The 14,669-nt window shown below is 42.2% G+C and overlaps 1 protein-coding gene across 1 annotated transcript in view; it reads right to left on the reverse strand.

The window, feature by feature from the left end:
• Positions 1-2,797: 2,797 nt before the first annotated feature.
• Positions 2,798-14,669, reverse strand: part of SYCP2 (synaptonemal complex protein 2) — a 2,578,701-nt gene continuing 2,566,829 nt past the window's right edge. Inside the window, exon 17 of the mRNA XM_044088976.1 lies at positions 2,798-3,310. Coding sequence (XP_043944911.1) covers positions 3,239-3,310 — 72 coding nt within the window. The 3' untranslated portion in view covers positions 2,798-3,238. The remainder of the gene's footprint in view (positions 3,311-14,669) is intronic.

The raw sequence follows: 14,669 nt of genomic DNA on the forward strand, positions 1-14,669 counted from the left end.
CTTGGACCGTCCGGCCTGCAAAATGCTCCCCCCACCCGAGGCGGGAGGCGTCCGTGGTCACCGTGGCGAGAGGGGGAGAAGCACAAAAGGGGCAGCCTCCGTGGAGATCCTGTGAATGGAGCCACCACAAGAGAGACCGCTTGCAAGCCTTGCTGATCGCAATGGGATGATGCAGAGGTAGAGCAAGGTAAGACCACTGAACTTGAAGTGTCCACTGAAGGACCCGCATGTTGAACCTGGTGAGTGGAAGAAGAGATATCGCTGCCGCCATGGACCCTAGAGCCCTCAGGACCAATTCCGCCGGAACTGAGCTGGGGTGGAGGATGGCCCGCACCTGGAGTCACAAATTCTGAACTCTGTCGGCTGTGAGAAAGGCTCTTAACTCCCTTGTGTCTAACCTGGCACCTATAAAATCTATCAACTGAGTAGGGGCCAGGTTGGATTTTGCTATGTTTATCGTGATGCCCAGGCGGGGAGCTAGATGAAGAAAGGAGTCTCGCGCCAAGGATAGTAGATGCCTTGTTGGGGTGATAAGAAGCCAGTCGTCCAGGTACGGAAAGACCTGCACCCCCTGAAGCCTCAGGTGGTCCGCAACCACTGCTAATACTTTGGTGAACACCCTGGGGGCTGTGGTGAGACTAAAGAGAAGGACCCTGAACTGGTAGTGACTGGCTCAGACATCAAGACAATTTCGCATTAGGATATCAGAACATTTGGGGGATATCAGAAATTGTAGAATAACAAATGCACTATACAGACACACCATCAAGCACCCCACGGCCAAATTCTCATTCTGCATTATTGATCATATCATTGGAAATCGGGCTTTCAAAACAGGATGGCATGACATTCTAAACAACAAAGAGAAAAGATGGATAGTCAAACTTGGTTACCTTTTCTTGCCAGGACTTAATGATAAAATGTGATTCATTGTTTTACTATTTCATTATTAATAATACAGAATAATGATGGATAGTCAAACTTGGTGGGCTTTTCTCGCCAGGACTTAATGATAAAATGTGATTCATTGTTTTACTATTTCATTATTAATAATACAGAATAATGATGGATAGTCTAACTTAGTGGGTTTTTCTCACCAGAACTTTATGACAAAATGTGATCTAATGTCAGTTGTGTTAATCTATTACTTCCATCCTCTTTTCTCTATATAGCAGTTTCATCTTGATACTAAGGATGTATTTTGTTCATTGCTTATAATGTTTTATGACCATTACCATTTTTTGGCATATACTATGGTGGACAAGTCTTTCTGCAATTTATTGTGTTATTGCATGTTTTGCATTTTATAATTTTTCACTTTAACAATTTTTTCATGACAGGAAGTGATGTCATTCCTTCCTTGAAAGGTATATATGGAGCACTTGATTCTATGATTGTAACTAACTACTGAGGAAAGCTAAGAGCTGAAACCGGTCTAGTTTCAGTCCATTAAAACTACTTTTTGATCCACTCGTGGTGCTGGCTTGTTTTCTTTACATCGGTCATACAAGCTTGGTTGCCGGGTACCAGTCGTACTTGCTAGCTTCATATCTTTTGAATACATACATAACCAATGCCAGGAGCTACTTACTGTGGCTTCCAGCTGCTATTTTAGCTTCACAATATAGCACATGTGCAGATGCTTTGGTGCATACATGCTACTTTCTTGCTAGTTGTCTTCATGATATTCTTGGCCACAATTGTAGGAATCACTCTCTCGCCTACAAGCCTGTCATTTTTGTGTGTGGGTTTCTTAAACAGTCACAGCTTGTGCTGCTAGATTCCTGTTAGTTAATTGATAATTTTGTTTGAGCCGCATCATACACCTTGTCATCTCTGTGGTTGTCTTTGCTCGACTGTGTAAGACATTTTTCTGATTCCCAGGAATTATGTTTTAAGCTAGTTAAAGTAAAACTAAGCCTACTAAAGCAATAAACTGAAACAAGACAGTTTATATTACAGAACAGTACACAAAAATGGAAAAATATGAAACAAAGTTATCTATTGCAGCTTAAACAAACAGCTACGACTAACAGGATGAAACTGGTTGTTCTGAAGGCTGACAGCGTTAACATTTGCATGTTAATCCCAGCTGGATTTAATAACATTGTTGCTCTGACAGAGAGGAGACAGCCACCTCAGCTTCCACCTCCCTGCATCCCCCTTATTAAGTATAACAATTCCAAGTGCATGATACTTCAGAAAAAAATATATATAGTTGGGATAGGGTGTAGGAGTTCAAGAGACTAAAGCCATCATTTATTCTTTCTCTCTTTTCTTCCTTCTTTGATACCCACTTGATCCTAATATGCATGTGAAGGAACTAGAGACTATCCCCGCAAGCAAGCAACATAAGGCAGTGAACCATTTCAGGACACGATGCCTGTGACACACACACACACACACAAAAATCTATGGGTAATTTAGAGGCTCACCAGTTTATCTAGTAGTGTGGCTATGGGATTTGAAAATATCAAAGAGCAGGATGAAAACCCACACAGATCTGACAAAATTTGCAGACTCCACAAAAAAAGGCACCTCATCTCAGACTAATCAGAAGAATCAAGCTCTATGAAAAAGCCATATTATCTTGTACTACTGTGTCATCTATGGCTATTCATTTAACAGCATTCTAAACTGGAGGACATGAAACAATTATCTTTCAGAAAAAAAACACAATTTTGATTGCTTAGTTACACTAGAAGACAATTTGATGAATGATAACTTACACAGTCACACTACAAACTAAGCAAATATTAAATAAGTATAACAATAAGCATACCAGTGGCACAGATAATTAGCTTTACTTGCTTTATTGTTTACAAATACTGCATAAGCGTGTCAGATATAAAGGTGTTTTGTATTTATAATAACAAAATGTAATGTCAATACTTGCTTTATTGTTTATAAGTACTGCATTTTTATTTAAGCATGTCACATTTAAAGGTGTTTTGTTTTTATAATAAGATGTAATGTTAAACTTTTAAAAATAATAATTATAGCATTGGTCAGACGTGTTTATGCTTTACATTTAGAGTAATACAAGACTACAGTGGTGATGGTTCAGTTAAGAGTTATGTAATAAGATTTATGACTTCTGAGATGATATAGTACAGTTTCCCTTATAGTTGTTTATGTAAGTTGCATTACTTCATTGGATGTAATGAATAACAGCTGCCATCCACCTTTAGACTTTGAAGTGAAATATTAGTGGTGCCATTCTGTTAGGAGCCTTATCTCAAAATTTTGTAGTTTCAGAGACAAACAGCATATGTAGTCCCTTGCGTACTCTGAACAGTTCCTCTTCTTGCTATAAAAATAAAAATGTCAGTTAACTAAAATGTTGACAGAATATACTGTTTTAAAACGCTTCTATTCATTTATCATTGATCATAGTAATGTACATTCAAACTAAACCACTCCTTAGGGGAATTTCTGATAACCCTTCCATTTTCCCTCTGTGGCACCCTCATGAGGGAAAAATGAAAGTGCTCAATAATTCTCTCATTCCAGACTAATAGGATAATGCTCTATTTGCCTGTAACTATCATCAATGGGAGCTCTGAAATGTATTGCTAAAAATAAAAGTTATGTACTCACCATAACGATGCATCTGTGTTGTCCACTTTCATTCTTCCTCAAGTGATGGATCTCGGATCCAAGCTAGGATCCATCTCGGCTGTTTGTTTTCACTAGATTCACAGATCCAATTCTCAAGCTCCTTCATTACCCATAATGCCCCACCAACCTAACATTCCTTAGATTGAGTTTGTTGACCCCAGAAACAGTAGTTTGTTCTACACAGAATCAATTGTTAAGAACCAGCAGAGAAAAGCGTGGAGCTCAAGCAAAAAACAATGGGTTCTCAAGAAAAATCCTTTATGTGTCCTCCGGGAAGAAAAGGAAGGGGGTTTGGAGGGTAGGAAGTTGAGGAAGAATGAAAATGGACAACACAGATGTATCATTATGGGGAGCAAATCATTTTTATATCTGATGTTGTCATAGTCATTCAACTGATGAGACAGAGTCCCCAGCTAGATGATCCTTGTGGAAGTATATTCTAGCGTACTGCGTAGCCAAAAGCAGCTCTTTTCCTACAATTCAAACCCAATTTGTAATAAGCAATAAAAGTATGAACACTGGACTAAGTTGTAGTTGCACAAATGTCATCTATTAAAGCTTTTGACCAAAAAGCTGAAGAGGTCATTGTTGAATGTGCTCTTGACGGCTTAGGCAAAGACAAACCTCTCTGTTTATAAACAAAGGATATATAATCAGGCAACCATTTGGCTAAAGTCTCTTTGGAAACTGTCATTCCCTATCTGTTATGAGAAAAGGAGAAAAACACTTGGTCAGATTTTCTGAAATCTTTGGTTCAATGAAGATAAAAATGAAGTTGCCTGTATATGTCCAAAAGATGCAGTATATATTCACGTTTACTGGAAAAGTTTGGTGAAAAAAAATAGTGGTTAATGACCTGATTAATGTTAGACTCAGAAGCCACCTTAGGTAAAAAAGATGGGTTAGTATGTAAAGACACCCTATCATAATGAATGATCAGGTATGGAGGCTTGGAAGAAAGGGCCTGGAGCTCAGATACCCAACAGATGTAATGGCAACTAGGAAAAAGGTCTTCCTGGATAAAAGTTTATGTCTGGTTTGGCGGAAGGTTCAAATGGACTTTGAGTCAAATCTGAGGTAAGATAGTTACGTCCCATGGAGGGGTAGGGTCCTTGCCTGAGGACCTACGTAAAAGGATGCCTTTCAAAAAGGTTTTGCACAATTTAGAAGAAGCCAAGTAAATATGATTTTTGCTGGAATGAAAATTAGAAATTGTGGCCAGCTGGACATTGATAGTAGAGAAGCTAGCCCTCTGTTTGAAGACAGATGCTATAAAGTCTATGATTGCAGAGATCAGAGCAGAAAGGGAATTTAGATCTTTCTGGATGGGCCAAATAGAAAATATCTTTCATTTACTTTTGTAAACCTTTTTAGTAGAAGCTTTTTGACATGACATGAGGATATGTTGGACCTGGAAGGAAAGCCTGGGCTATCTAGCCATCACTGGAATTGGAGAAACCATGCAGTCAGCTTGAAGCCTGTTATGTCCAGGTGAGTCATCCTCCTTTGATGAGACAGGAGGTCAGGGCAGATAGGGAAGATAAAGCCACAGAAAGGGAAAACAGATATAATGATACCAAAAGGGAGCAATGAGTACTGTGCTTTTCAATGGAAAAGCTGTAGAAATTTGGGAAGTAGAGGTAAAGGTGGATAAGCATAAAGGAGACTGGTGCGCCAATTGCAAACTACAGAATCTCTTGGCGACTTCCCCAGTGGGGGGATCAGGACAAAGAACCTGCTGCTCTTGTTGTTGAAGAGGGAAGCAAAGATATTGCAATATGGCTGATCCCATCAATGGAAAATTCTTTCTGCCACTTTGACTCATAAGGCATCAGAACAGACCTGCTTAGTTTGTCTGCAAGCACTTTGAATTTCCCCAGTATATGCACTGCATTGAGAAAGCAACCAGAAGAGATCAACCACTGCAGCACTTTCACTGCCTCACAACAAATAGGATGAGACCTGCCACCCCCCCTTGTTTGTTTACATTTTAGACCACATACATATTGTCTGATTGGATTACAATTGTCCTGGAGGAGAGCATCTTGAAAGAACTGCAATGTTAGATGGATGGCTCTCAACTCCAGGACATTGATATGCAAACTGGCCTCTTTAGGAGACTACATACTTTGGACTGTCCTTCCCAATAAATGCCACCCCACCACAGATGTGTGGCATCCATGGTTACTGTGGCGACTGGTAGAGGTAAAATGATATTGAGAATTTTTGTTTGAATGGATCCACCAAAGATGTTTCTTGCAAACTTGTCTAATCCTGACTGGAGTGTATAAGGGCAGTTGCAGAATAGACCACTGAACAGACAGGGTCTACAGTGGAATCCGCAAATATCTGTCCAATGGAAAAAGAAGTTATGTCTTACCATAACGTTCCAGCTATGATGTCAGTCTTCACTTATCCTTGACTGTGGATTATTTTCTGTTACTCATCAACTGAATCGGCTGCCATTCCAGCTCATGCCTTCAAAAAACTCTCAAGTTCAGCTTTACCGATAATGCTCCTCTCAGGATTATCTCAGATTGAGTTTGCAAAAAATAGTGACAGACAGGAAATAACAGACCAAAGACTATATCTATTCTTAAAAGGAAATCCAATCTATTGGGATAGATCCATTCCACCAAGAAACCTGAAAGGCAGGAGGAAGAAGGGTGGGAATGTCAAGGATAAGTGAAGATCGACAACACAGATGGAACATCATGGTAAGACATAACTTCTTTATCTGATGTTGTCAATCTTCACTTAATACTTGACTGTAGGACAGAGTCCCCAGCTACCTAAATCTTGGGAGGTCTCACAAAAGTATATTCCTGAGCACCACTGAACCAAATGATGCTCATCCTCTAGAGACCACGTCCAGCTTGTAATGAGTAATAAAGGTATGCGGGGACACCCAAGTAGCCGCTGCACAGATATCGTCTACAGGAGTTCTAGAATGAAAAATTGCAGAAGTGGCTATTGCTCTTGTAAAATGTGCCTTTACAGGGCCTGGTAGTTGCACTTTCCTTTTATTATAAATGAAGGTTATACAATCCTTAAGCCATTTAGCCAGGGTAACTTTAGATACTGGTTTGCCCCCCAGAGTAATAGGAAAAGAAACAAACAACTGGTCGGATTTTCTGAATTCTTTTGTTCTGTGAAAGTAAAAATGTAATTGTCTGTGAACATCTAGCAAATGTAGACAATATTCACCTCTATTTGAAAATTTGGGAAAAAATATGGGAAGTTGTATCATCTGGTTGATATTAGTCTCAGAAACTATTTTTGGTAGAAAGGATGGATTGGTTCTCAAGGACACCCTGTGTTTATGGAAGGTTAGGTAAGAAGGTTTGCAGGATAATAGTAGTTCTGATATTCTCCTAACAGAATTAATAGCAATCAAAAATAAGGTGTTCCAAGATAAATACTTCAAATTGCAATTTGCAGATGTCTCAAATGGAGAATAAATTATGAATTGTAGTACCAAATTCAAGTCCCAGTGTGTGGAAGGATTCTTATATGGAGGTCTGAGCATTAAGGTTCCTTTCAGAAAAGCTTTACAAAGTTTGTGGGACATTAGAGCTACATCATTTAAACCATTATAAAAGTTGGAAACTGCAGCTAGATGTATTTATACAGTCGAGGAGGACGTTCCTGCATTGAAAAGTAATGCTAAGAATTCTAAGACCTTATCAAATGGTGCAGGATATTGGTCAATGTTATTCTCTGTAGCCCATTTTGAAAATTTTTCCACTTGCTGTTGTATAACCTTCTAGTCAAAGGTTTATGGGAGACTAGAACAATTTGTTGAACTGTGGCAGTGAGACTAGTATGCCTGACAACCACTGGAACAGGAGGAGGCATGCAGTTAGTTAGAGATTTTGAAGATTTGGATGAATGAGTCCCCTCTGGATGGGACAACAGGTCTGGAGCTGGGTTGAGAGTCCAAGGTTTCTGAATTAGGTGAGGCCAAAGAAAGGGAAACCATAACTATCGAGGCCAGAATGGGGCAATGAGAATTATTCTGTTCTTCAACCTGCTAGCTTTCTTCAGAAACTAGGAAATGAGAGGTATCAGTGGAAAGGATACAGCAGACCAGAAGGCCAATTGTGAAGGACAGCATCTCTCAGTGACTTCCCCAGCAGGGGAAATAGGGCAAAGTAGCTGCTGGACTTGTTTAGGGGGGATTCAAAGAGATCGCAGCAGGGCTGGCCCCCTTGGCAGAATATCCTTTCCATCACCAAAGGACTGAGAGACCACTCATGAGGCATTAGGATGCTCCTGCTCAATTTGTCTGCAATCACATTGGAGCTCCCCAGAATGTGCATTGCAATTAGAAAGCAGTCGGATGAAATTGCCCATTGCCATACCCTGAGTGCTTCTCAACAAAGAGGGTAAGACATAGTTCCCCCTTGCTTGTTGATGTACCAAACAACTGACATGCTGTCTGTTTGGATTGCAATAGTTCTTTTGGACTGTCTTTGCCAGATAATGCCCCTTCACCCCATTTGGGACGGGTCCATAGTCACTATGGCTTGGAGTTGAGGAGGGACAAAGTGTTGGCCTGACAAAATTTAATTGAATTGAAGCCACAAATTCAGGTCTTTCTTGCATATATTGGTGATCACTATCTGATGAGACATTGGCTGATTCAGTAAAGACCATTGTGATGAGAAGAGCCATTGTAGGATTCGCATGTGAAATCTTGCAAGGGCAACTAAAGCAATGGTGGCTGCCACTGATCCTAGAGTTTGTAAAAAGAAGTTATGCACTCACCATAATGTTCCATGTGTGCTATCTATCTTCACCTTCTTTCTTACCAGGATGGGTTCAGATCTGATCCTCAGATCTGATTCGGCCTTGTATACAAGCTTGTGGTCTTCCACTAGCTCATGGCTAAACCCTATCCCAGCATACACTGGGAAAGTTCCCCAGATCTTGCTTGCAGTTATAATAAAGAGAATACCAAATAAGGGCAGTTTAATACCTTAGAGAGCAATAAAGAAGGTCAGAGAATAATGATATCCAATTGCACCATCGAGGTCCGAATGGAGAGATGAAAATCAGCAAGCACAGGAGAGTAGTAGTGCTGAAACAGAATTCATCCTCAAGTCTTGGTGAGTACCTTCACAAGGTGGACCCTGTTTTCACAAAATCCCACCAAGGTGACACTGATATATAGACTGTATTTATATAGCATACATCACCGACAGAAGTAGGTCAAAAACTAAAAAACTAAAAAAGATAGCTGGGTGCACAAGACCCAGGATAAAAAAAATGCCTAATCCTGGTAGGCGCACTGGTGCTAGGACTGGAAAAGATGACAGTGTAGAATCCTCAAAATACGGAAACATTCCTACAATGGGGCCAGGCCAGGCCAAGGGGGAGGATGACCCCCCCCCCCTGTTGTAGAAGGAAGTAGCAGTCCACAAAAATCACAAAAACTTATAAGCCAAAGAAGAGTCATAAAGACGATAAAGTGGACTATAAAGGATAAGAAAGAAATTATGTATTGTTACTATTATGCAGAAAGCCTAGAATTTCCAGACACACGATATACAAAATGATTAAGAGACAAATTAGAGGAAAGAAAAATACTTCCGCAAGAACAACTGTCAGAAGCTTCAAATGAAAATTTGTGTTCATTAATACAACAGATTTTTGAAAAACAGTATATAGATCAAGAAACCTCAATATGTTTGGAAAAAGAAGCATCTGAAAAAGTGTGAAAATATAAACAACAAAACCAAGAGATATTTGAAAAGTATAAAAAAGAAATATGGACATGGGAAAGAAAGAGAGATTTGATATAGTGCAATATTTATGCAAAGGAGAAAGCCAAATTAATCAATGTAAAAAAGGTAACCTCAAAGATATTTGAAGAGAAATACAGGTAAAGGCATCTGGATATGGAAAATTTCACAATAAAAAAAATAATATCACAAAGATGGAATGTAGAAAAGAAGATAAGTAAAGCAGAAGTTAAAAAATAGAATTTGAAGTTATGAAGTGTTTGCAAAGTGAAGGATTTGATGGAAAAGGTCTAAAAAGAAGTTATGTACCTACCATAATGTTCCATGTTTGTTGTCCTTCATCTTGCCTTCCTTCTTGCTGGATGGGTACGGAGCCGATCTTCGGCTCCGACTCGGCCATTTTACTATAGCTCGAGAGCTTATACTGGCTCAAGGCTAACCCCAAACCCAACATGCCTAGCGGTAGCTACCCAGATCTCGTTTGTGATAGCCCACACTAGACAATCATAGTAAATTGCAAATTTTACTAAGCTCTTACACATTCAAAGGTTAGGAAGGAAAAAGGAAAAACAAGGCATGGTCAACTAACCTGGCATGTCAACAGAAAATTTAGCCAGTGTAACCAATGAAGGAATTCCTTTCGATCTTCCAGGAAGAGGGAAGGAGGGGGGATGCAAGAAGGAAGGCAAGATGAAGGAGAACAAACATGGAGTGTTATGGTAGGTACATAACTTCTTTATGTTATGTTGTCCCCATCTCACCTTCATTCTTGGTGGTTGGGACCGCGTCCCCAGCACCTGATTCTTGGGTGGCTCACCGGAATAAACTCTTCAGGACAGTGGAACCAAAGGATGCCCTGATCTGGGAGACCACATCTACTTGTAATGAGTGATAAAGGTATGAGGATTTGCCCATGTTGCTGCTGCACAGATTGAATCTAAAGGCAATTTGGCTTGGAATGCAACAGAGGTAGTCAAGGCCCTGGTTGAGTGTCCTCTGGCTTTCCCCGGAAGCTTCTTGTTCCGCAAATCATAAGTAGAGATAATTGTATCTGACAGCCACTTTGATAAGGTCACTTTTGAAACTAAAGAATCTTGTTTATTGTCAGCAAAGGATGCAGACAATTGATCTGATTTTCTAAAGTCCTTGGTCCTGTGTAAATAAAAGCATAATTTTCTATGAACATCCAATTGGTGGAGTCTATACTCTGCCTTGTTGCAATAATTGAGGAAGAATACAGGAAGTTTGATGGACTGATTTAAATTATACTCTGAACACACTTTTGGCAAGAAGGAAGGATTGGTTCTGAGAGAAACTTTATCTTTGCGGAAGATGAGATATGGCGGGCGAATAGAAAAAGCATGTAATTCTGAAACCCATCTAGCTGAGGTGATGGCAATCAAGAAGAAGGCTTTCCAAGACAGAAATTTCAGGGGACAAGATGATGCTGGTTCAAAGGGTGGAAGACCCATAAAGACTAAAACAAAGTTTAAGCCCCGGGGGCAGGGCTTCCCTTACCGAGGACTGTAAAAGGGTTGCACCTCGTAAGAATGCTTTGCACAGCTTATGGGACATGATATTACAGCCTAACTCTCCCACATGAAAATTGGAGATGGCAGCCATTTGGACACTAATGGTAGCTGCAGCTGCCCCTTGTTCGAATGTTTCGGCCAGGAAATCAAGAATCTTGGAAAAAGGAGCAGTGAAGGGATTAATGTCATTATTCTTTGCCCAAAAAGAGGACCTCTTCCACTTGCCAGCGTAAATCTTTCTGCTAGTGGGCTTGTGAGGATGTGCTGTACTGCCGGGAAAATATTGGGGAGACTGGCCAAGACTGGAAGTGGAGAAACCAAGCTGTCAGGTTGAGAGTTTGGAAGGAGGGGTGGAGCATGCCCGACTGATGCATCAATAGGTCCAAAACTGGGTCCAGGATCCAAGGCTCCACTTATAGATGATGGCAAAGAAATGGGAACCATATCTGATGAGGTCAGTAAGGAGCAACGAGGATGAGCTTGCAACCCAGCGACTTTGCTTTCTTAAGTACCTTGGGGATTAAAGGAAAAGGTGGAAAGGCATAAAGTAGTCCCGGAGGCCAATCATGGACAAGCGCATCCCTGGGTGACTGTCCCAGTGGGGGGACTAAGGTGAAATAGCTGCTGCATTTGTTGTTGAGGGGAGTGGCAAAAAGATTCCAGCATGGCTGTCCCCATTTGTGAAAAATCAAGTCCGCAACTTCTTGCTTCAGGGACCACTCGTGATGCATGAGGCCCTGCTGAGCCTGTCTGCTATCACGTTGGATTTTCCAGGAATGTGTGTCGCAATCAGAAAATTTTGGGAAGACATCACCCATTGCCATACTCGAAGGGCCTCCCAACACAAGGGGTAAGACCTGGTCCCGTCTTGTTTGTTGATGTACCATATGACTGACATATTGTCTATCTGAACTGCAATAGTTCCAGTAGGTAGAGAGTCTTGAAGTGCTTGCAATGCCAGAAACACTGCTCTCATCTCTAGAACACTGATATGCAAGTGGTACTCATGTGGCTGCCACACTCCTTGGACAGTCTGTCCCAGATAATGCCCCCCACCCTATCTGCGAGGTGTTCGTGGTCACTGTGGCTACTGGATGGGGGTCTAGAAAGGGTCTGCCCAGAGTCACCTGGGAGACAAGCCACCATACTAAGTCCTTTTTGCAGGATTCCGTGATCAAGGTCATATGTGACATTGGTAAATCCTGGAACAACCACTGAGCAAAAAGAAGCCACTGCAGAATTCTCATGTGGAAATGAGCCATAGGGACTAGAGTAATTGCTGCAGTCATTGAGCCCAGGACTCCCAAACCTCTCTTGCCTGAACTCTCTTTTTTTTTTCATGAGGAATGAAACTTGCTGACGAATGGTTGACACCCTGACTTGAGGCAGCTTTGCTATCATGGCTTTTGTATCTAAGTCTGTCCCTATGAAGGTAATACACTGACAAGACAATAAGGCAGACTTTTCATAGTTTATGGTGATGCCTAGCTGGGAACAGGTTTGAATAGTGTAGTCCCATGCTTTGATCAGTTGATGCTCAGTGGTAGCAGTGAGGAGTCAGTCATCTAGATATGGAAACACCTGGAATTCTAGATGTCTCTGGTGAGCTGTGACCATTGCCATACATTTGGTGAACACCCTGGGGGCTATGGTGAGAACAAAGGGCAGAGCTCTGAACTGACAATGACTGGCTCCCAGCTGGGAGCATAGGAATCTCCTGGATCACCTGTCAATTTTTATGTGGTAGTACGCATCCTGAAGATCAATGGAGTACATCCAATTATCCTGACCCAAAAAAGGGTGAATGGACTGCAGTGTTACCATCTGGAACTTTGCTTTTTTTACTGATTTGTTTAGCTTGCTGAGATCCAAGATGGGTCTCCAGTCCCCTGACTTTTTTGGAACTAAAAAGAACCTTGAGTAAGTTCAGGATTCAATTTGGTCTGCAGGGGACTTCTTGGATGGCTCTTTTTCTAGCAAGCTTTGCACTTCTAGATTTGCTTGATCCCAAAGACTGGGTGGAACTTCTGGGATTGACTGTTTTGTTTTTGAGGCAGGTAACTGGGAAAAGGGAATTTTGTAACCCCTGGATATTATTGATAGTACCCATGCATCTTTCGTAATAGTTTGCCAGGCTGTTGGATACAATGATACTCTGCCCACGACTGCATCCAGAGGTGGACAGTCAGGCCTCCCATCAGGAGTGCTGGAAGGGCCAAGCAGAGAATGTATCTCTGTTGCCCTGCTGTTGCAGACCCCCCTTGCTGTGAGGCCAGCGTCTTCCGTTATTGTTTCCCCCTCTGCCGCTGGGGGAAAATTCTCCACGTGTGTCAGGCAAAGCTCCCTGGGATTTTCAGAACCACATTTTTCCACTCTTCTGACCTTTAGGGTAGGGTCTAGATGGAGTGGAAAAATGGACTCCCATGGCAGAGAGAGTCTTGCCATCTTTTTCACACCTAGTGAGAGTCTCTTTTACCTGAGGTCCAAACAAGAACGAGCCAACAAAAAGGGGTATTGGTAAAGGAGGACTTGAAGGATTATGCAAATTGACAAAGGCGCATCCAGGAGTGTCTCCACAAAGCAACTCCGGTAACTGCTGCCCTACTCGCTCCATCTGCCGCATAAGAAATGAGCCTCATGGAGGAGTTAACCACTGAAGTCAAAGTCGCAAGCTGGGAAGCCGCCCTGTTCGCAACTCCCTCAGCTGTAGGATCCTGCAGGGTATCTCCCAACTCCTTTAGGAGATCCCTCTGAAGTCACGTGAAGTGTGACAAGTAATTCAGTGACGTAAGTGTAAAGGTCACTGAAGAGAACATACACTTCCCATACCTATCCATCGTACAGGACTCCTTGTTCGGTGGATGGAGAGATGAAGATATTTCCGCAAGTTCCTTCTTAGTGGCTGCTGCCACCACCATAGCATCAACAGGAACCCCTTTGGAAAGAAAGGATTTGTCTTCAAGGGCCATTATAAATTTATTTGGTCTCTGCGAAACCGGTTCCATGGTCTCTAGAGTGCACCATGCCTTTTGATTCACTACAGACAAAAGTGGGTCAAAAGGTGGAGACACCCAAGAGGTGGAGGGTCGGGAGCCAAATGCGTCCAGGACCGACTCATCCTCAGAAGGGGCTAGGGACGTCTAGCCAGCCCTCTGTCTAAGGATTTCCAATATGTCCGAAAATAAGACATCCTCAGAGGGGCACCATGAGGACCCTTCCGTTTCATCCAAGTCTGTGTCTGAAGTGATGGAATCAGGGGAGTTCAGATGCTTCCTCTTACATTTTTTTCTTCTGAGGGACCTCCTCTGAATGTTTGGAGGAGGTTACGGAAGTGGTGGGTCTCCTGGGGCATAGGTTCCCTATGCTTGGAGGGAGGAGGAGGGTCAAAGGCAGGCACAGGCACCAAGGGAGAAGGAGCCGATGGAACCAAGGGTGGAGCAGTCTCAGGGGACAGCATGCTTCTCATCACCTCGAAGGTGCCACAGTCCCGAGCCGAAGGAGCCTCTGACTCTGAAGAGCCTGGAGATCTCCTGCAAACTGACAGCAATGGCTCAGAGGCTGATGTGGGAGCCGATTTCACCTGCGTCGAGCCTCCAAGAAGGAGAGCAAGGTTGGACAAGGGTCCGTTGTCACTTCCCCCTTCAGAGCTGATGAGAGAGCTTTGGCACCCAGATACCTCAATGGACTGAGACATCGAGGAGATTGGAGCGAGAGTAAGAACCGATAAAGGAGAAGTAACCGGAGCTGACAGTTCCACCACCATAACGTC

The sequence above is a fragment of the Protopterus annectens genome, chromosome 12.part0 (genome assembly GCF_019279795.1).
Source record: "Protopterus annectens isolate FY-2018-M chromosome 12.part0, PAN1.0, whole genome shotgun sequence".
Taxonomy (NCBI): domain Eukaryota; kingdom Metazoa; phylum Chordata; order Ceratodontiformes; family Protopteridae; genus Protopterus; species Protopterus annectens.